Source organism: Culex quinquefasciatus, chromosome 3 (assembly GCF_015732765.1).
Source record: "Culex quinquefasciatus strain JHB chromosome 3, VPISU_Cqui_1.0_pri_paternal, whole genome shotgun sequence".
Classification (NCBI taxonomy): Eukaryota; Metazoa; Arthropoda; class Insecta; order Diptera; family Culicidae; genus Culex; species Culex quinquefasciatus.
Window position 1 is genome coordinate 72,496,068 of NC_051863.1, and position 22,275 is coordinate 72,518,342.

General features: G+C 44.3%; 2 protein-coding genes and 1 long non-coding RNA gene across 4 annotated transcripts; 2 read left to right on the top strand and 1 right to left on the bottom strand.

Annotated features, from left to right (window-relative positions):
* Window positions 1-8,339: 8,339 nt before the first annotated feature.
* LOC6050346 (exostosin-3) lies at window positions 8,340-18,198 on the bottom strand. Its single transcript, XM_038262567.1, has 3 exons — window positions 17,811-18,198; window positions 15,162-17,747; window positions 8,340-9,155 (listed from the first exon to the last, which is right to left on the bottom strand). The coding sequence occupies exons 1-3, from the start codon at window positions 17,982-17,984 to the stop codon at window positions 9,051-9,053; spliced, it is 2,865 nt and encodes a 954-aa protein (XP_038118495.1). The 5' UTR covers window positions 17,985-18,198; the 3' UTR covers window positions 8,340-9,050.
* Window positions 18,199-18,298: 100 nt separating this feature from the next.
* LOC119770654 lies at window positions 18,299-18,769 on the top strand. 2 transcript variants are annotated; one of them, XR_005278930.1, is made up of 3 exons: window positions 18,299-18,431; window positions 18,502-18,603; window positions 18,658-18,769. It is a non-coding gene; the product is annotated as an uncharacterized LOC119770654 (long non-coding RNA). The 2 variants fall into 2 exon arrangements; XR_005278931.1 differs by having other exon boundaries at window positions 18,502-18,588; window positions 18,658-18,763.
* Window positions 18,770-19,421: 652 nt separating this feature from the next.
* On the top strand, window positions 19,422-21,886 carry LOC119770653. The gene is made up of 2 exons (XM_038265945.1): window positions 19,422-21,619; window positions 21,772-21,886. The coding sequence occupies exons 1-2, from the start codon at window positions 21,277-21,279 to the stop codon at window positions 21,819-21,821; spliced, it is 393 nt and encodes a 130-aa protein (XP_038121873.1). The 5' UTR covers window positions 19,422-21,276; the 3' UTR covers window positions 21,822-21,886.
* The last annotated feature ends 389 nt before the right edge of the window (window positions 21,887-22,275 follow it).

Consider the following 22,275-nt stretch of genomic DNA (forward strand, 5'->3'; position numbering starts at 1 on the left):
ATTTAAAATTTCTCAGCTCAAGTTTGACAAGTCGCAATAGTGATGATTTAGTGCGAAGTCCAAATTAAGGCTAGTACGGAGTTCGGAAGGGAAGGGGTCAAGAAACAGCTTAACGAACAGCAGAACAAAGGAGAGGGAGCGATTTCTTGAGGCTTTTTTTCACCCTCTCTGGCTTGCTTTCGCCGCCGCATATCTGGAGTTTTTTTTTAAAGGTCCATTAAACCAAATTTTTAGTTTTTGCTTTTTGGGTGTTTTTTTAATACCCCTGACTCAAGGCGGTTTCAGAAACACCCAAAGAGCAAAAACTGGAAATTTGGTTTATTGGACCTTTTCAAAAAAAACTCCAGATATAAAACTTTAGTGAGAATTGCACAATAAACACAATTTTCTTTTTTTATCCTCGAGAACTTTGCGTACAAATATACAGAGAGATCGTAAAAATCAGTGCGTGCGGTCGCGAAAAATCTTTGCTCCGTCATATTTTTTTCTCGATTTTTGTAATTTAAAAAAAAGTTTTCTATAATGTTTGGTGATTAAAGGACCTGGACATAGATATGAAATCGCGTTGGCCTGGTTGTGTTGAATATGAAATTTTGTCATTTTTTGGAGTACCACCGGAAGTCTGAATTTGTAAGGGAGCGGCCGTGGCTGACTGGTTACGGTGTTTGCTTTGTAAGCGAATGGTTCTGGGTTCGATACCCATCTGCTCCCAACTAGAAAGTATAGGAAATATAAATCTTGAAACTCTGAACATGAACGAAAAATCAAAGTCGCTCGAGTCGGGGTTCGATCCCCCGTCCTTTGGTTCGGTAAGCAAAAATGCTAACCACTAGGCCATCGCGACTTGGTAAACTACAGATGGAATTAGGATTTCTGTTACTAGCAACTATATACGCGCTGGGTCCTTGTCCAATTGACAAGGGTTCGGAAGTTCTCAATAACGTTTGAATCCGATTGATGCAAACGTTCTTCAGGGCGGGGCTGTCGATAAAGCAGAAGTACCTCGTGCTCGGCTAGCCAGCGTAGAAATGGGTCACCGAAGCTCGGCAGAGCTAACACCTTCCAAACGCCTATGCGAGTTATTTGCATGTATAGAATGTAGTGTAGATCTAAAAATACATGGAAATAACTCAATTTGTAAGAAGCGGCTGCGTGGTCCCATTTGGTTGGTTGAACACACACACACAACACACCACCGGAAGTCTGAATTTGTGAGTGACGAAACTCAATGGATGGACCAGAATTCGAGATGGACTTTTACCTCGAGCTTTTATTGCTCGATCATGGAGATGGATCCTGTTTGCAACTGGACAAAAGCACGATGGAAGGTTTAACTGAAGAAGCGATGAATTTTTCGATTGCGGAGGAATTGATCAATGTCGGAATTTAGCCAAGGAAGCGCTTTGCTGCGCAAATCATAATGATGATTTCGGTTCATGAGGAGTTTGGAGTTTCCACCATTTGGTGGAATTTGGTGAGATCAACCCATTTTAAATCCATATCTGTACTGATGTCTTTGTGATGAGAGAGTCCACTTTGCTCTCCATAGGTTCTTTTTCCTGATTTTATGTTCTTCTATTGCTCTTTCTACTATCTGTTTCTTTAATGTCCTTGTGAGGGGATCATCGATCCATCCGCATTGACTTCCCAAGTAGCACACTTTGTTCGCCAACAGATTTCCGAACTTGTTGTTGAACTAATTTACTATGTTTTCTCAACGTCCCTGAGCACTCTTGAACGCTGGAAAAAGCGCACGTTTTTCTGTTGTTGAACATCTCTTAACCCGTTAGAAATGTGCGTGGTTTTACCAGCGCACGTCCTACTTGCATAGAGAACGTTTGTTGAACATGTCATAAGAACTCTTTACTATAAGATTCTGAACCGGGTTGGATAACGTCGTTAGAACCGTTTAGCAACATTCTGCCTTTAAGATTCAGGAGTTAGGCAAACTTTTTTATAACCGTTGAAGAACATATCGTGGCAGACAAGAATGTTTAGCAGGCTTTTCATAAAATATGTTCAAGGTGTTCGCTCAAAAGTTATTTTTTCTTCATTTAACCCTTTATTTGTGAGAAATGTCGCTTTACGATATTTAACTACCAGTTTTTTTGTATTCTTTTAGTTTGGACAGGGATACGCCATTTATGAATGATGGATAATAAAAAAATATCAACCATAAAAAATCATTCAATTTCTTAATTATGCCTTTGAGATTTTTTTTTTTTTTCAATTATGTTTGAGTGCTAATTAAGGTGAAGCCGTTGATCATTTTCGAAGAAATTTGATCATCACTATAAAATATTCTGTATTAAATTCAATTTAACGAATTTCAGCACCAAAAGGAATCAGCATGTGCTGGTTGTTGCCATCTTGAAGCCACTCAATGAATTTTTGATCTAAATCAATTGTGCTTCAAAATTTATATAATTTTGTGGCACAGTCTTTGACGTCCTAGTTGGCAATCATTGATCAATGACGGTTTCCATAACTTTATAAGGAATGGTCATTGTTATCCGAGCATTCGTTGGTGAAGGTTGTCTGAATCAACATGACTCGTCGCGTCCCGGCGCAAAACGCCGGCAATATTGCCCTACCTGCGGCTCAAGCAGGCAAAAAAGTGGGAATTTCCAAAAGGAAGGTTGAGGCCTCAACTGATGGCCAAAAACCGGGAATTTCCAAAAGGAAGGTGCTTTTGGAAGTGACATCGAACAGCAAAAAGACGAAAAAGAGCGACGGTACTGTACCGATGGATGAGGAGGAGGAGAACTCTTCATCGCACGAGGAGCAGCTTTTGAAGAACAACAAGTTTGCTGGACTGCCTGACGAGGACCAGGTAGCGGAAGCAAAGGAGAATGAAGTGAAACAGCGAAAGGAGAAACTGCCTCCTTTTTATGTGAGGCAATCAGCAGCAACGATCGACTTTCGTGCGGGGCTTGTTGAACTCATCAAGTCTGGGAAAGTCCAAGGCAACATTCGTCTGTGTCAGGACGGATTTAAGGTGCTGGTGCAATCCAGGCAGCACTATCAACTGGTCAAGGATTACTTGACCGAAAACGAGGCGGAGTACTTTACCCATGATGTCGTCATGGATAAGCCGTACAAAATCGTCGTCAGAGGTCTGTACGACATGCCAGTGGAGGAATTAGCTGCCGAGCTAAAAGTTTTGAAACTGGATGTGTTGGCCGTGCACAAAATGAGCCGACGCAACAAAGACATCAAGTACCGTGACCAGCTCTACCTGCTGCATTTGGCTAAGGGATCGACGACGCTTCCTGAGCTGAAGGCAATTCGAGCGGTTTTCAACATTATCGTGTCGTGGGAGCGATACCGACCAGTGCATCGTGACGTCACACAATGCTTCAACTGCCTGGGTTTCGGGCACGGAGGTAAGAACTGCCACCTGAAGCGTCGTTGCGCCAAATGTGGTACCGATGCGCACATCACATCCCAGTGCATCCAAGATTCGCTGGTGAAGTGCCTCAACTGCAACGGTGAGCACTCGTCAACCGACCGAAAGTGCCCCAAGAGAGCTGAGTTCGTGAAAATTCGGCAGCAAGCATCGACGAAGAATCAGCCTCAGCGTCGTAGAACTCCTCCAGCCCTGGTGGAGGAAAATTTTCCACCTCTTCAACCGCGACGCCAGGTCCCAAACTTGGCACCGTTGCCGTTGGATCCCAGGAAGAGAGCTGAGATGAATCATCCACGGCCGGGTTCCAGCCAGGAGCCGAGACCGCCACCACCGGGCTTCAGCCAGGAGCCAAGACCAACCCAAGAACCAGCAGTTGAGGAAAATGGTAATGATCTTTACACCTCAACCGAACTCCTCAATATTTTCAAACAGATGTCCGCTGCACTGCGTGGATGCAAAACCAAGACCCAGCAGATTGAAGTGCTGACCTCGTTCGTCATCCAGTATGGATCGTAGGTCCCTCAAGCTGCTGAATTGGAACGCTTGCTCCATTAGGAGGAAGAACTTAGAGCTGGTGGATTTTCTTCGCGAGAAGGAGATCGACGTAGCTGCCATCACGGAAACTCATCTGAAGCCCGGTGAAAAAGTTTATCTGCAAAACTACAAGATTGCGACGCAGCTCGACAGGACCACGTCTGGAGGAGGAGGTGTGCTTGTCGCTGTTCATCGTGATCTCAAGCCACGCCGGCTGCCACACTTTAAGCTGGACATCATCGAGGCCGTTGGAGTGGAAATTCCCACTTCGGTTGGCCCAGTACTCTTCATTGCTGCATACTGCCCACGTCAGGTGAATTCCAGAGATGGTTCAGCAGCAAAACTGAAGGGCGATATCCAGAAGCTGACACGGCGGAGCGCAAAGTACATCATCGCTGGTGACCTCAACGCGAAGCATGAAGTTTGGGGCAACAGCAGGAGGAATCGGAACGGAGTGATTCTGCACAACGATCTGCAAAACGGATACTACAACGTTGTGAGTCCGGATCGTCCAACGAGGGTGGCTCGGTCTGGGAATCACTCAATCATCGATTTCTTCATTACCAATATGGCTGAGAACGTGGCTCATCCTGAGGTGTTTGAAGAGTTGAGTTCTGATCACTATCCGGTGGTTGTGGAGGTTGGAGCTTCCGTTACTCCGCAGCGGCAACCAACCCGGAAAGATTACCACAACGTTGACTGGCAGCAGTTTCAGCAAGTGGTAGACAGCAACATCGACTATGATCAACACCCGGAAACTTCTGCTGATATTGATCGTTCGCTGGAGGTGATCCAGCAGGCTATCAACCAAGCAGAGGCTGCCAACGTTCGGGAGGTTCCTGTTAATTTTAAGGTAACTGATATTGACGTAGATACTAAACACTTGATTAGACTTAGGAATGTTTATAGGAGACAATATCAACGGACTGGGGACTATGACAAAAGATTTCAGTTAACAATTTGAACAAAATCATACAAGACCGACTTGACAATATCAGAAATCAAGAATTTTCAAAACATGTAAGCCAGCTTGGGAATTATTCAAAACCATTTTGGAAACTTTCAAAAGTTCTTAAAAACAAACCAAAGCCTATTCCTCCTCTTATTGTTGAGGATTCTCCTTTGATTACATCCGAGGAAAAGGCAAATGCACTTGGGCTTCATTTTGTTAGTTCTCATAATCTTGGCGCTTCCATGACCAGCCGTAAAGAAACATCAGTTGCCAATAGTATTTCAACAATCAATGACTCTACCTTTGAATTTCCTGCAGATTCCCATGTTTCTGGTGAGGAAGTCAAAGTTGCAGTTAAACAAATGAAAAATATGAAAGCTCCTGGCTTTGATAACATTTTAATCTAGTGTTGAAAAACAGAGTGATCAGTTCTTTCAACATCTAGCCAATATTTTCAATAAATGTTTGCAACTTGGTTACTTCCCCACCAATTGGAAGCTGGGCAAAGTCATACCAATTTTGAAGCCTCAAAAGATCCAACATCGCCAACAAGTTATCGTCCCATTAGTCTTTTGAGTAGTCTGTCCAAACTCTTTGAGAAGGTCATCTATTCAAGGCTTTTGGATTTTACCAACGATAATAATATAATTTTGAATGAGCAGTTTGGCTTCCGAAAGGGGCATAATACTGCTCATCAGCTTACGAGAGTAACTAAAATCATCAAGCAGAACAAGCTTGAGTCTAAATCAACTGCTATGGCTTTGTTGGATGTTGAGAAGGCTTTTGACAATGTTTGGCATGATGGTTTGATACATAAACTGTATTTATACGGTTTTCCAATGTATCTTATCAAAATTATCCAGCACTATCTTTCGGAGAGATCGTTCAGGTTTTTCTGAATGGGATTGCTTCTGGATTATTCAACATTGATGCTGGGGTTCCCAAGGAAGTATTCTTGGCCCACTTCTGTACAATATTTTTACATCTGATTTGCCTACTCTTCCTGGTAATGGTGTGTTGTCACTTTTGCTGATGACACTGCCGTTATTTATAAGGGTAAAATAACCAGATATTTAGTTGGCCGTCTTCAGAAGGGTCTTGACGTTCTTTCCGAATACTTTGGCGACTGGAAAATTCGCATAAATGCAGCCAAAACTCAAACCATCATTTTTCCACTTTCCAAATCGGCCCGATTTGTCCCAAAGGATGATGTTTTGATTAAAATGAATGATGTTTCAATACCCTGGTCAAAGGAAGTTGTATATTTAGGTCTCATACTTGACTCGAAACTATTGTTTCGACAGCATGTAGATAAAATATTGAACAAGTGCAGCATTCTCATCAGGTGTTTGTATCCTTTAATTAACAGAAAATCAAAGTTATCTTTGAAAAATAAGCTAGCAGTTTACAAACAAATAATTTACCCCGTTATTGAGTATGCAGTACCTGTTTGGGAGTGTTGCGCTAGAACTCATAAATTGAAGCTCCAGCGTGTCCAAAACAAGGTACTCAAAATGGTTTTGAATGTTCCTGGCTGGACTAGATCAAGTGAGGTTCATGAATTAGCAGAAGTAAAAATGTTGGATCAGAAGATTCAAGAAAAATGTTTGAAATTCAGGGAAAAATGTGCTATATCTGAATACCCCTTGATTCAAGGATTGGTTTAGTTTATGGTAAGATTAAGTTAGTTTTAGGTTAGGTTATGTTTTCTTAATTTTTTTTTTCTTCATTGTACCTACTGTTACAAAAATGATAAATCATATACTTTTAAAGTTATGAATATGAACAGTGTTTAAATCACGAAAAGCAAACTAAAGCTGAAGAACCACAGCTGACCACTTATTATGTAAACCAAATGTAATTATTATAAGAAAGATTCAATAAAGTATATTTAATTCAAAAAAAAAAAAATAAGGAATGGGATAATCGTTACTAAAAGAAATCAGCATGTGTAGGGCACAATTCTAAACAACTTGTTGAAGGAATTTTGTCAAAATATTGAAAGCGACGCAAAATTTATATCTTTGAACGAAAAATCATGACAATGGTGGAAGTCTTCACCTTAACATCGCTTGCTACTAACTACTACTTTACTACTGCTGCTGGTTCCCGGTGCTGCATTTTCAGTTTTCCTTTTTGATGAAGAATGCTCAGGCCAAGTATCGAACCCAAGATCACTCCAAATATCAAGTCCGGGCGCGCGTCTGCTTCTTTCCACGAGGAGTTATGTTGGATGAACGTCACTAACAGTTTGCCAAAACTTCTTTCGAACATAAGTTGTTTCTATTTTTAGAACTATCCTTGCTTGTTTCGTCAACATGTCCTTGCTCGGTGTTTAGAACACGAACGCGAACTTCACATAAACAACTAGTTTACGAGAAATCCCAGCCGAAGCCAAAGGTCAAATCTACTATGTTATCACGTTTAGCAAACTGAAATGAAACATCATGTCTGCAAATGTAATTTTGCTTTTCGAGTTCTACAAGCATGTTGCATTGAGGTCAGAATAAACTTCAAAATGAACTGTTCGTAATCCGTTGCTAGATTTGGCATTTGTGTTACACAGCCATGTTGAACAATGGTTTTTTGGTCAAAATGTGAACAATTTACCATTTTTTTTAACACTTGTTCAATAATTACCGAATAAAAACACTTATGCAGCAATTGTTGAACAACAAAATAAAGAGCGATGTTTTTCTTGCTACTTGGGATACTATCTTTTCAATTTTCTTGTTATCTTTCTTGATATTTTTCACTCTTTTTTTAACACTTACTAACAGGCTTTGTGAGGGGATACTGAGCTCGATTTACTCTCCATCCGCATTGACCTTTTCTCACCTATGATTTTCCTTTTAATAATAGTGTATCAATTGTACAATTCTTAAGGATTGTCTAATTACTACATCTATTGACCTCTGTCAGTTTCCAGCTGTCTGCCGCGCCCTTTTAGGTCCCCAACAGGGTGCGAGCCCTCTTTTTCAGCTTTGTCATGCTTTTTTCGGAGTTCTTGGAGGTTACTGTCGGAAGGAGATTCTCTTCCCCTGAGGACACCGTGAGTGATTTTGCTTGTTCGCGTCCAACCATCCCCTTTTGATCATTCATACGGCAGTAATTTGAAGATGCTCCCTTTAAGACTGAGTCATTGTAATTCTAGGCAACCGCTACATAGGTCATTCTTGTGGCCCTGTTGGTTATCACATTAAGTGCCAACAAATATTGCTATTAAAGTTTCCTCCAGCAGACTACTATTTTTCCGATGATACTAATCTGGAATGGTTAGGTGGCAAAACTTAAAGAGTTAGAATACCCCAACCATTACAGTTTAGTTTGAAGAGATATATATTGGACGTATATAGGACGTAAAAAAAAGGATTAGGAAAGTAGTTTGAATGAGTTGAGGGACTTTCGATTATTTTTGAAAATAAAACACTGACCTCAAACAGATTTTTTTTTGTTTCTTTAATTTATAATCATATACGATTTGACTTTTGCGATAGACGTTCCGCAGTTTAAAAACTTTCCCCGCGAGAAAGTGTTTGCTTTTTTTTTGCTTGCTTGCTAACTATACAATCTCAATCTCTTAGCGCGCCAAAACAAATGTCCATTAAAAACCTATTGTGGCACCGTACGAAGAACCTTAACCTAAACGGTAAACGAAACTTGTTACATAGTTATACACGGAAGAGTATACAAAAAAAGTATATATTGTTTGATAGATACTGCTTAAGTTAACAATGTCATACAGATTTAAACGTAACTTATACAAACGAATGTTATTTTTTAAATATATGTTGCTGCCACTAACGTAAACCACAGAGTATAAGTAAAGTCTTTACATTATTTCTTTAAATTGCTAAAACTGCCATTCTTATCATCATTTTTGGTTCAAGTGAAGTTCGGTCAGTAGTGGTTGTTAACGTTCTACAGAGTGCGCTAGAGTGGGGGTTTCTTTTGTGTTGCTTGTGTGTCTGTGTGTGAGGTTTCATTAATCAGTTTTGCTTTTTTAACTTGTTGTGTGCATTTAGTCTAAAGTTAGCCATCATTCGCGCCGCGCCTTGTGATGATTAAGAGAATATCTGCCACGTTCATTCAGCCATCCATCCATCCAGCAAGCCTGCCACCACAACTGTTGAGTGTGGTCGTCCCGCTGCCTTTCTATATAAACTTGAAACACTTTTGCTTGTCGTGGGGGATTCGCGTCTTGAACAGGATCGAGTCGGCTCGGTACTGGGTGTTTAGGAGGGGTGTGTAGCCAAATACCTGGGTGGAAAATGAGAGGCAATAATTAGAAGAATTATTTTTGAAATTATATCTATCAATTTTCTAGCCGGACATTTCCCTAGAATCTGAAATAAGCCCTGATTGTTCCAAAAAGGTACCACTAATTTAAGCCATTCTCAAGAACATGTCAGAATAAATAATTTACAGGTCACTGCGTACATTAAGTTAGCGTAGAAATGACATACGTATTTTTATTAAGTTTCAAATAAGTTCTCAACAATTTATGCTTACAACAATTTTGGCGTATGCGAATAACGTAAAATGTGATGAAGTCTAAGCAAGCTGTGGCGATTTGATCGAAATAGACTTGGTTGATATACCAGTTGAAATAAACCATTCTGTTTTTGAACTTCAACTAGACTAGTCGTCATTTAACTTAACTCTGCCAGGTTGCCATGTCTCCAACCAAATAAATGCAGAACAGCGAATTTAACGTCCAATGTTTTGTTAAAAGAAGTTGTAAAAACAAAGTAGTTTAGTAAATTACGAAATGCCAACAAAACTCAGGATAACCAAAGCAGTGTGGTTGAAGTGAATTCCTACACCTTCAAAAAAAAACTTGAAAAATATTTTTTTATCAGCTTTACACAACGCCGAAATAATATACTTCTGGTGCAACGGAGATAGCAGTTATTGCCGTAAACTCGAACGGCCGTCACAATAGAAGTAAACTATAAAAAAGGAGCTCAGTCGAAATCCATAGAAAAGCTACTGTCGGCGTTCAAAGAAGAAAACCGAGATAATAAAAATAGCTCCAGTCAGAATGTTGCTAAAACTTCAAATGATAAACAGCTAATCTTGTTTAAATATCGAGGAATACAGGAACATCGGCATTAGAAAGGAATTAAATCTATGTAACTCCGATTGAGCACTTTTATAAAAAAAACAGTTATTAGCACTTGTGGAAAGAATCGCTGAATTCCTGAGGAATTAGCATCCGTATAATAATTTTTCATTGTAACCAAACGTCACCGAGATTGTCATTTCTACGTCTGTAATCGAAAAGGAAAAAAAAATTGGATTTTATTGAAATAATTAGTTGGCGTCGTCAAACTTATATGATCAAATTGCTTAAATTAACGAAACTTTCTAAAACAGCATGGGAACCATCTGGAGCATTTATATTTTAAATAACTGTTTTATTTTACAGCTTCCTGGAATCATCTTGATTGTATTTATTATATGGGTCATTCCATCTGAAGCGGAACAGCATTTGAAAATTACCCTCTCCGATCCTGCTCAAATTTGGCAGGGCTGTTGATACTATCAAAACATGCAAGAATCCGGAATTTCATCCAAATCGGACCACCCCCTCCATTTTTGTACCTCCCCAAAAAATCGACTTTTTGGCGATTTTTGACCAAACCTCCTAGTTTCAAACGACAATAACTCAGGAACCACAAATCTCAGAATGTCGGTCTTGGACTCAATTTTGAAGGAAATTGGACGTAGAATCCATTTCCGTGATCAAAATGTTGATTAATTTATTTTTTCTACCTGTATTGCGCAATTGAAAACTTTAAACGGTCGTATCTCAAAACACCCCAACTTATTTTTTTTATTTGACCTCACCATCGTGTTCCCGGCCAATTTTACATAAGAATCACTTATCGACAGAAATGAATATGTTTCGTTCCAGAGATATCGAATTTTAAAGTTTTGTGTTTTCGAGATTACCTACATCAGCTTCATTCGCCGCATCTGCTAGAAGCACACAGGCGGGCTGATCAATAACTGCTACCTGGCCATTTATTGAAATAATATTTCATCATAAATAATCTTTATCAAATTGGACAAAAATTGACTGTATAACACTGTAGGAAACTGGAGTTGAATCACGAATGTGCTCAAAAACAATGAATGAAGTGAATTTCTGTGCTAACCCATAGGACAGAGCAATAACGCGCACAGTAAAGGGCAGAATTGGATTCCGACGGAGCGAGCAGGAAAATGCAATTAATCTTGTTAGTAACACTGAACTTGACCGAGCCACGTAGCCCAGTGGTAACGCTTCCGCCTCGTAAGCGGTAGATCGGGGTTCAAATCCCGGCTCGGACCAACACAACTGGTGATCTTTTCCCTTCTGGAATTGATTGCTTAGTAAAGGGAAGGTAGTGTATCGTCACAAACTGGAACTTATCAAGACACCTTAGGAAGACAACCTATGGAATGTTAACATTAACCTTAACATGTTAAACATTAAGTTGAGAATGAAACTGCCACTGAATCCGCTTTGTAAATGCCGGCTCCCATACTCTTCACGGGTGTTCCCCTCAGGAACTGGGAAAGATTTACTTTTTTTAGTAACACTGAACAATAAATGCACGATACATTACTGAGTAAAAAATATGAACTAAAATTTATAAAATTTGTGTATACGTTGTACTCTAGTGAAGGACGATCACAAGGAGCAGGAAAAGGATTTATGGAAAGTATAAAACTGAAAAATGTAAGAAAATCACAAAGTTTGATCTGCTGCAAAGCGGCTAATTCCCTAATTTAGTTGCGATGATTTCGACACCGTCCGAACAACAGTATTTTTTCTTATATCAATCTTGGATTCTTTTAATTAAATGGAGCTGGCTCACAATATAAAAATTGATTTAATATGATCAATCTTTTAAATCATAAATCGGATTTGCCAAATTATGGTAAAGTGTCACTAATAAACTATAATAATAATAATAATAATAATAAAGCAGGTTTTGGGGTTTTTGCTGAATGGCACTATTTTGCTACCGCCCATGATAAAGGCCCTAGTCATGGCCTCGGAGGTACTCTAAAACGGTTAGCAACACGTAAAATAACCCAATAAATATTCCTTTCACAAAAATAGATTGATCAAGGTAGGGGAACAGCATCTAATTCCAGCGTTCCTCTAATGTTGCCATATCAGCGCTTTGGCATTCAATTACAGCTGATTTAAAGCGTTTTCAACTGAAATCAAAAGTTTTGCAAAAATTGTTGTTTAAATAGTGAAAATGAGCAAATTGGACAAAACTAGGAGCGAGGACTCCACCTGCCAAACATACGAGAATTTCCCCTATTAGCCATTTGAATAAATATTTGCGTAAAATTATAGAAATATAAATTAAATTAATCATCTCCCATAACACCAGGTAGCAGTTATTGATCAGCCCGCCTGTGTGATTCTAGCAGATGTGGCGAATGAAGCTGATGTAGGTTATCTCGAAAACACAAAAGTTTAAAATTCGATATCTCTGGAACGAAACATATTCATTTCTGTCGATAAGTGATTCTTATGTAAAATTGGCCGGGAAACACGATGGTGAGGTCAAATAAAAAAAATAAGTTGGGGTGTTTTGAGATACGGCCGTTTAAAGTTTTCAATTGCGCAATACAGGTAGAAAACATAAATTAATCAAAATTTTGATAACGGAAATGGATTCTACGTCCAATTTCCTTCAAAATTGAGTCTAAAACCGACCCTATAAGATTTGTGGTTCCTGAGTTATCGTCGTTTGAAACTAGGAGGTTTGGTCAAAAATCGCCAAAAAGTCGATTTTTTGGGGAGGTACAAAATTGGAGGGGGTGGTCCGATTTGGATGAAATTCGGGATTCTTGCATGTTTTGATAGTATCAACAGCTCTGCAAAATTTGAGCAGGATCGGAGAGGGTAATTTTCAAATTTGCACTTTTTCGTGCACAGTTGAGATGGAATGACCCATACGTAATTTATCAAGTTTCAAATAAGTTCTCAACAATTTATGCTTACAACAATTTTGGTGTATGCGAATAACGTAAAAAGTGATTAAGTCTAAGCAAGCTGTGGCGATGTGATCGAAGAAGACTTGGTTGATATACCAGATGAAATAAACCATTCTGTTTTTGAACTTCAACTAGACTAGTCGTCATTTTACTTAACTCTGCCAGGTTGCCATGTCTCCAAGCAAATAAATGCACAACAGTGAAGTTAACGTCCACAGTTTCGTTGAAAGGATCTAATCTTGTTTAAATATCGAGGAATACGGGAACATCGGCATTAGAAAAGAATGAAATATATGAAACTCCGATTGAGCACTTTTAAATAAATCAACATTTATTAGCACTTGTGGAAAGAATTGCTGAAATCCTGAGGAATTAGCATCCGTATAATAATTCTTTATTGTAACAAAACGTCACCGACATCGTCATTTCTACGTCTGTAATCGAAAAGGAAAAAATAAAGTGCCGGAAGATCCAATTAAAACCAGATTGTTAAACTGATTTTGATCAACCGTCGAAACAACCGTGGTGGATTTTATTGAAATAATTAGTTGGCGTCGAACTGTCGAACAATAATCGAGGTTAATACCACAGTTGTTGATCTTTTCCCTTCTGGATTCGATTGCTTAGTAAAGGGAAGGTAGTGTAATCAAATGCAAGTAATGAATAATAAAAAACCGAAAAATAAGTTAGCAAGAAAAAAAACATAAGATAGACAGGAAGCTGTAAATGTATAGAAGACCTAAGCAGCTTAAAGCCACAGCACAGCTATCCGGAACGCGGAAGGACAAAACTCTCCTCAAGAACTCGCCCAAAACCCTGAAGAGGCCTTGAAGAGAATTGCTTCCCGCCACGACCCGAACCGCCATGCCTCAGCCATTCCGAAGAAGTTCCTGTAGAACTTCTTGAAGGTGGATTTTTTCCGTCTCTATTACAGACGTAGCCATAGAGATCCACACAAAATAAAACCAGGGAATGCGTTCCGCGGGACTCCTCAGTCTTCAGACGCTATCAGCTTGTTTTGTTTATTGTTGCTTTGCAAAATACTGACACATGGCGCTTGGTGCTGTGGAACCTGGATGTTGGATGCAACATTATTGACGCTCTTTTCAAAACAAACATTGAGTTTTGAAGGATAAGTAAATTTTAACATCCTTAAATTGCTTCATAGCTTTCCGAATGTAGAAATAATTCAAAAACAAGCTTCTGCGTAACATAAAATATCTGGGTTCCAGCGACTAGTCAGCTGAAAATGGAGCAAAAGTATGCAAACCTGCCAACGATGATACTGTAGCTGACAGCTATTTATTAATCAGCGCAATGCGATCATTCTTTCCGATCCCCTTAAAAACGATCCTTTGCTTCTCAGGGCGCCCTTTGATGGTCACAATTTTACCCACTATTCTTGATGGCGATATCTTAAAATCACCAGCTATTATACTTTCAATCTTGTTGTGTAGTAACGAGAGTAACCAGTAACTTGTTGATACATTTAAACAACTATCGTTTGGGTGACTTTGACCTGCAGCATCGTTTTTTTAGAACGGCCAAGACGTCGAATGGCTGGCAGTCGTATCTTTTGTACAAGCTCGAATCCCCAACAGGTCTTGTCCAGAATGACCAGCTTATGATAGATAGGGGCAATCTTATCGTATCTTTTCGATTCGGCAAAACAGCAATGCTTTTACGTGCCATTTCCTGGCTTTTGCTTTATATTTTTCGACATCACTTGTCGCGTCACAACTCGGTCGGCGGTGGAATTATGACGGCGGAATTAGTGGACTGTAAACTTGTTGGCATGGAACGATTCCAGGGAAGAAAAACACTGCAAACTTTTCTATTATTAAGAACTAAAACGAACTATTTAAGCAAAGTTACAAAGGAACGTCTGTACTGTACGCGGTTCGCGAGGCGAGTGTGAAGAGTTTGACAGCGTGCGCTTTTTCTGTTCGCGGACGCGCGCCGTTTTCTCTCTTTCTCCCTCGTAGCTGTCTGGTTGGCAGCGTTGCGGCGGTTGCACGCTGAACACCGTTTCCGCGATGTCGGGTAAAATCGCGCCACTTGACAACGTTCGGGTGTAGACCGATCATCACTTCATACGGTAATTTTTTGAACACCTCCCTCGTTTAAGTCAATTTTCACCAGCAATAATAAATCCATAAACAAAGGTGATTTTTGTTTTGGCAATTTTCAACCCTGATTCCAACAAATATAAGTTTCGCTACGTAAAAAAATAATTAAAAGACTAGTCCAACCTACCTTCGTGAAGAAGTTGATGCACTTGTGCCGCTCCTGAAAGTGCGTATCGTCCTCGCTGAGCGACACCGGACAGCCCGGACAGCGGAACGTCCAGCGCGAGGTCACCTTGACCGGCGGTTTGCGCGTCACGTGCGACACCAGAAAGTTCATCGCAATGTCCTCGCAGTTCATGTACTCGTCCACCTTGTCGCGGATGGCCTGCGGCAGGGCGTACGTGTACAGAAAGGTGTAGTACTTGTGGATGAAGGCGGCCCCGGTCAGAACCATGCTCAGTTCGCAGCTGTAGTTGGAGTTGTAGTTCCACGCGTCCAGGGTGTTTGTGTCCCACGCGTGGAAGCGGCCGGGGAAGCCGACGACGCGGTCACGATGCTCGCGCCACACGCGGAACCCGAACAGGATCTCGTCGTGGCGAAGGTGGGCGTCGTCGTCAACGGAGAGGACGGCTTCGGTTTCGATCGCGTCGAACGGGAGGAAGCGATTGTTGAGGGAGTTGCGGGGCGCGCGGACCACGTGGACGGGGACGCCAATGTCGGGCCAGCGGAGATCTTCGAGCGGGGGTTTCGGGGAGTTCCAGACGACGATGACCTTGTGTAGGTAGGGGAGGCCGTACAGGCGGCTGAGCGAGTCCATGAGGACCTGTTCGCGCTCGTAGGTGAGGATGACGATGGTGAACTGTTCGCGGGGGTAGTTTCCGCCGAGGGCTTCACCAAACTCTTTACCGGCACCGCCGGCTCCTTTTCCGATCGGGCGGAAGCCCATGTGGGAACCGATGAATTTGGCGTCGGATGGGAGAACTGGGTCGAACGGGAGTTGCGGATAGAGGGCAAACGGGTCGGCCCAGTCGTTCCATGCTTCGCGGGATTGCATTAGATGGGCGGTGTAGTTCCGTCGGAATGCTGGACTTGGGTAGGGTGGTTCGATGGGTCCGAGGGATTCTTCCGGTTCCGTGTCGAGAACCGGGTCGGATTTAAGCGGGACAAAGCTAGCGTTGAACACGCTGTGAGCGACGACCGGAGGAATTGGTTTTGGCGGAATGCCGAGGCGGTCCCGCAAGCTAGCGATTATCGTGTCGACCGTGGCTTGAACCGAGCTCAGATATCGTTCCCAGATGAGTCGTCCCTGGCGTCGCATGCACAACAAATCCGCGTCCGGTATGGCCCTCAACAGGAAGTGCAACTCGGTGATGCGTGCCTTGGGCAACGAAACCGCAACCCTGCGCCAGTCGATTGTTTCCGCGTACGGAAGTTCTATCTGATCACCGCCCAAAATGACTGGAATCGCTCCGGCCCGCAACGCTTCATAAAGTCGAGCCTGAAACAGTGTCGAACTCACGCTGTTGCCACCCGGAGCTAAGAGAAGTGTAAAGGTGGCTTCTTTCAGTACCGATTTCCTCGAATTGTCCGTTCCACAAAGTGACCAGTCCCGGACCGTCGACGGATTGCGTTGTTCCGTGGCCGGAATGCACTCAAACTGAAGCATGAACCGATCCTGCGTACGTCCCGAGGTCATTTCCTTCAAATGTTCCAGGATGAAGTCGTCCACCGTTTCCGCTTCGTCATCCACCCGAACCACGCTCGTCTGGTTCTGGACGTTCATCTCTCCCTGGAAGCTGAGCAAATATTTTCGCCTGGCCGGCAACATCGGACTGCACTCCTGCCAAACGTCACCTCCGGGAGGACCCAAAATCGGCGGCACAACCAAATCGAACCCTTTTCTAAACTGAACCTCTTCGAAGCTTGATTGCACCAGCATGGCCCGCCCCGTGTCCACGTTCCGGAACACATTTCCCGTTCCGATGCTGAGATCGCGCCGGGCAAAGTTCAGCAGCACGTGGTTGCGGCCATCCCCGCCCCAGTACGGCAACTGTTTCAACTTCGTCACGTTCAAGCTGGAAGTGGTCAACCGCTTGGCGCCGTCCACGTTTGCCGCTCCGTACCGACTGTTCCGCATCATTTCCTGCTCCGGCAGGGCCTCTCCCACCAGCACCAGAAATACGCACGCCTTCTTCGGGTCACTCGTCAAGTGCGCGTTGTACCCGAGCGTCTGCTTGATGGTAGTCTTCAGGAACCCGTCAATGTCGAATCCTCCACTCACCACCGTACTCACGTCCGGATCGTACAGATAAACCGGAAATCCGGACGTCAAACTGCACCGCGAATGATCGAAACACGTACTCATCTTACAGCCCCGAACCTGCGCCACCGGCATCGGCCTGTTTGCCCCCGGAACCGACGCCGAAATCAACGGCTTCGGCAGCGCCAACTCCGGCGTATTCCGCAGAACTGCCTCCCGCTGCGCAACCTGCGCCTGCTCAACCGATATCTTCAACCGCTCGAGCTCAGTCTGCTGGCGGGCCAGCTCCTGCTTCAGTTCATCAATCTTCTGGTTGTACAGCCCAATGTCCGACTGCAACTTCTGCCTGCGCGCCTCCAAATCCCGCAACTCCAACGACACCGTCCCCTTAATCCGAAGCATTTCGTCGATTCGCAACTTCAAATCGGCCGCCTTCAGCGGACTTATCTCCTCCAGCGTCTCCAGCTGCGACCGGGACCGGTGGATGTCGTTACTCGGAATGTTTCCCTCATCCTACAAAAAAAACAACACAATTTCAAACAAACTCTCAACGAAAAAATTCCAAAACCGACTCACATTCAGCAGCAGATAGTAAAACACAAACGGCACCAGCAGCAGGCAGGCCGCGATGATGATGCCCACCCGGTACAGCTTCATGTGCTTGAGCCAGTGGCAGGCGCACCCGCTGACGCCGCCACCACCCCCGGAAAGGCCGGAACCACTTCCGGCCAGCGACTCGTAGCTGGTCATAGTGCGCGCACGGGGGACTCTCAAGCGCTGTGGCTCATTGCGATCAACTGGCGCAGAGAGGGGGAAGCAGGAACGCGAAGGGTCGGAATCGCGGCCCGAATATCACAAATTTACGGCAAAATTACGTTGATTTACGGAAAATCATTGTTGGAACACAAAAATCTCTGCACTTTTTTCTTCGTACGTGATTTGTTTACATTTATTTTGACAGATATGCGTCTTGCAAGTGTGGCCCAATGAAAATGAAACGGCGTACACGCTTACTGGAGGAACTCAATTTTTAAGTTCGTTCAATCAAAATGAAGTTCGGTTCAGCGATGTCAATTTTGAGATGGGTTTGTTTTGATTTTATTTGTCAAATTCGAGATCACTGAACCGAACTTCATTTTGCTTGGCAACTTTGCCGAAATCTGAGAAGTGCCAGTTTTGGACTTAGCGTTTTCACAGGTGTTTTGGCAAGTGTTTTGGTGAGTTTGCTAAAAGGAATATTTTATTTATAATATTTCTAATTTTTTAGTTTTACAGAATTATTTGTGGCGTGCCGTGTCGGAGAGGAACCAGACACCAAGGAGCAGTAATAGGAATTTCCACGGGGCGTTGCCAGGTTGCCCTCCAAGAGGTTCAACAAATGTTTCCCGATTTTCTCTAAAATTTACAATCTTTGCATTTTCAGATCTTGATCCTCGACGATGGTCCACTCGGAAATGACCGTCCCGCCGGAACCATCTCCATTCCCTCGGAGTGGCCTGCTGGTATAAGTAGGACGGTGACTGTTTAAGGCAGGGGCTAGCGAAGAAGCCGCCATCTTGGAAGTTCAGATAACAAACACTCAGAATCAGTATTATTCATAATACATTGGTAACACGAAGTGTGTTATCCTGGTTAAACTCAAAAGTCCCATGCAAATGTGTAAAACCAAACTGAAAAATTTGTAATGCCGATTCATAGTGTACGGGCACACTGTTTGATCGACCAAAAGAAAAAAAGCAAAAAAAGGTAAACAGAAAAATCACTTTTTTCGATATGAATTTTCAGCCAATATTGGGATGGAATCTCCAAGGATATGAAAGAATTTGCCATCAGCAACACAATTCACGTGTTTTTTCAGGTATTTATCGTTTGAATTGCGGGAAATTTGAAAATCAAAAACCCAAACAATGATTTGTTATGGGCTACCATTTGACAGCTAGTGCTTTTGTTGTGGGCTCTCATTTGACAACCGTGCTAATGTCAACTGTTGTCAGTTTGCTTTGGTCGGAATAGGGTTGCCATCCCCCCGGTTTAAGGCCATCCGGGTGGAAATGAAGACGGAGGGGGAACCGGAATCGGAGGCGCTGACTTCCGGACCACGTCGTTGGTCAGCATGATGACATTGGTGGGGAGGACCCGGCAAGACGGTGGTGTTTGAACGACCGACGGACTGGGTGACGGTGAAGACGCAGGGGGAACCGGAACCGGAGCTGACTTTCGGCATCTATGCTTCCGGGCCGCGTGCTATTGGGGAACAAGTATTTGGTCGGGCGGAAGGCTGTAGAATAAGCTGATGCAGAAGGGTGTCAACTTAACGTTGCGGAAAGTGCTGGTCAATGGAACCTGCGAGGCAGTGAAGCCGATTTCACTGACGGATATTATTATGCTTGTGAATTCATCCGTTTCGGCAGTTTTTTAGGGGGAGTTTTTATTTCATTGAAACCCATCGGGAATTTCGCGTTAACGTTCCGTAGTGACTTTTTTACATGAATTCGCCGGTAACTTTTCTCCGGTGTGTAGATTCCGATGCCGATAGTCCGGAAAAATATTCATAAGCTGCAAATTGTTCGGATTTTCGAAAATACTAGAAAAGGAGGAAGCATTTTTGCGAGGGAACTATTTTGAATGTTCCATGGGGTCCAGATTAGTGGTTCCAAAAGAACGGCGCACAATGCGGCCAAAAATATTGCTGGCCCGCTGTTCCGAGGTTCATCTTGGAATCAGGAGTTGGAACTAAATCTAAATTGGTTTAAAGGTATTTTTTTATCATTTCAGCAAGAGGTTAAGATGATCGAAACGTCCGGTTCGAGCCATGAGTTGATACCGTCGTTCCGGGGATAGTTTGTGCTCGTGTTGATGCTCGTACGGGGGATAGGACGCCGCACCAACACCGTCCGTTGCCCACAGGGTGACTGCGCGCGAACATCCTCCCGGCCCTTGAGGCGGATGCCTCAATCCATCGGAAGCGGGACCAGCTTGTGGACCGGCCGCTGATACTCCTTCTCTCCTCTGCGCACGGTGACGTTGCGAACGACGCCGTACGGGTCCGGATGTGCTGCGACGATCCTTGCGAGCTCCCAGGCCGCAGGTGGCGTGTTCTCGTTCTTGATCAGGACCAGCTGTCCCGGATACAGATTCTGCTGCACCGTTTGCCACTTGTTCCGGTGTTGGAGTGTGGCCACGTATTCGTCACGCCAGCGTGCCCAGATCTCGTTGACGTGGCGCTGAATCCGTTGCCACTTGTCCAGACGGCCTTCCTTGGTGTGGCTGATGTCCGGTTCCGGCAGCAGGTTGAGCGGCTGGTTGATGATAAAGTGGCCCGGCGTGAGGGCCTCGTACGAGTCAGGCGACGCAGAGCTGGCACAAGGGACGCGAGTTCAAGCACGCCTCGATCTGCGTCAAGACGGTCGAAAGGTCCTCGTACGTCAGCGCCGTGTTCCCGAGCACCACTCGGAGGTGCTTCTTCATACTCTTCAACGCCGCTTCCCACATTCCTCCCATGTGGGGGGCGGATGGAGTGATGAACGGCGGATGGAGTGATGAAGCGTCCGACAGGTACTGGTTGACAGCTCCGTTGAACTCAGGTGACTGCAGGTGCTCTCGGATGCGTCGGTCCGCGCCCACGAAGTTGGTTCTGTGGTCGGACCAGATCTCGCTGCTTATCCCACGACGGACGAACATGCACTTCAGGGCGGTCAAGAACGCGCTCGTGGACAGGTCGGAAACGGCTTCTAGGTGCACTGCCTTGGTCGCGAGGCAAACGAGTACAGCGACGTAACCCTTCACTGTCTTGGCCGTTCGAAGGTTGGAGGTGCGTACGAGGAATGGACCCGCGAAGTCCACACCGCAGTGCACGAAAGGACGAGCCGGGTTCGTCCATACGGAAGGCAGGCTTCCCATCAGCTGCGTCGCGGTTTTCGCCTTCATTCTGCAGCAGCGCGTGCAGTTCGCAACGTAGCCACGCACCACCGTTTGGCAGCCAACGATCCAATATCTTTGGTTGAGTGTGGCGATCATCTGACAGCAGCAAGTTCGTGTACCGATGTTCTTTCGGGATGATCATAGGATGGCGCACGTCGTACGGCTGGTTGGAGTTCTGGAGTCGGCCACCAACCCGCAGAGTGCCATCTGCGTCGACGAACGGAAACAAAGCCTTGAGCTTGCTGTTGCTTGGAAGCGGTGCATTCTTGACCAGGCAATCGATTTCCGTCTGGAAGCTGTCGTGTTGAGCTGCTCGCGCCAGTTGCAAGCAAGCGTCGTTGATCTTCTTTGGCGTCAGCGGTCCTTCCAGTTTGGGCGCGTTGGTGCGACGAACCCGAGAGCTGAGCCGCAGACGGTTGATCCAGCACAAGATGCGCCGAATGTGAGCCAGATCCGAGTAGCGGGTGAGTAGGAAAGTTAGTGTTTCGTGGTCGCACCAGAGCGACGGCACGGTGCTCGCGAACGGACAGGGGATCGTAGTCCGCATCTCTAGCAGCTCATCCTCTTCGATCTCGCCCAGTGGTTCAATGCGCCAGTAATTCTTGATCTCTTTCAGCCAGCTGGGGCCGTAAAACAGGGGGTGCATCAGCAGCTCAAGCGGCGTGATTCCCCGGGACGCGCAGTCGGCCGGGTTGTTCTTGGACGACACGTGGAGCCAGTGTTTGCGCGACTGAAACTGCAGAATCTTGGACGTGCGGTTGGCCACGAATGTTTTCCATAGGACGAGTGGTTCGAGTGAATGCGGCGGCTCAGCATTGTTGCTGCTCACAAAATCCAAGAGTATGACGCTGTGAAGCTACACGCTATTCGAAAACTACCAACATCTGTTGAAGGACCTGTTCAACGCGGCGTTCGTGCCCGCTAGACCGACTTGAAGGAGGAGCTGCCGTCTACTTTAATGAGGATTGGGCGATTCCCAAGGACGGCTCGATATGGAACTCAAAGCGACGGCCGGAGGTGTGCGCCCAGGTCAACTGTTTGTCGAAGATTGGCGGCAAATCCAACCCGGCCATCGACGTCCATCCGTGGCTCAAGTTCGCTGAGCTCTGTCGCATGCTAC

Bases quoted from the DNA above. Each gene is read 5' to 3' on its own strand.
- LOC6050346 (XM_038262567.1), bottom strand. From the start codon at position 17,984: ATGACCAGCTACGAGTCGCTGGCCGGAAGTGGTTCCGGCCTTTCCGGG. The intron at 17,748-17,810 runs GTGAGTCGGTTT...TTTTTTTTGTAG, and splicing joins TTTACTATCTGCTGCTGAAT to GATGAGGGAAACATTCCGAG. The intron at 9,156-15,161 runs GTAGGTTGGACT...TTTTCCACCCAG, and splicing joins GCATCAACTTCTTCACGAAG to GTATTTGGCTACACACCCCT.
- LOC119770653 (XM_038265945.1), top strand. From the start codon at position 21,277: ATGTTCTTTCGGGATGATCATAGGATGGCGCACGTCGTACGGCTGGTT. The intron at 21,620-21,771 runs GTGAGTAGGAAA...GATCTCTTTCAG, and splicing joins GAGCCAGATCCGAGTAGCGG to CCAGCTGGGGCCGTAAAACA.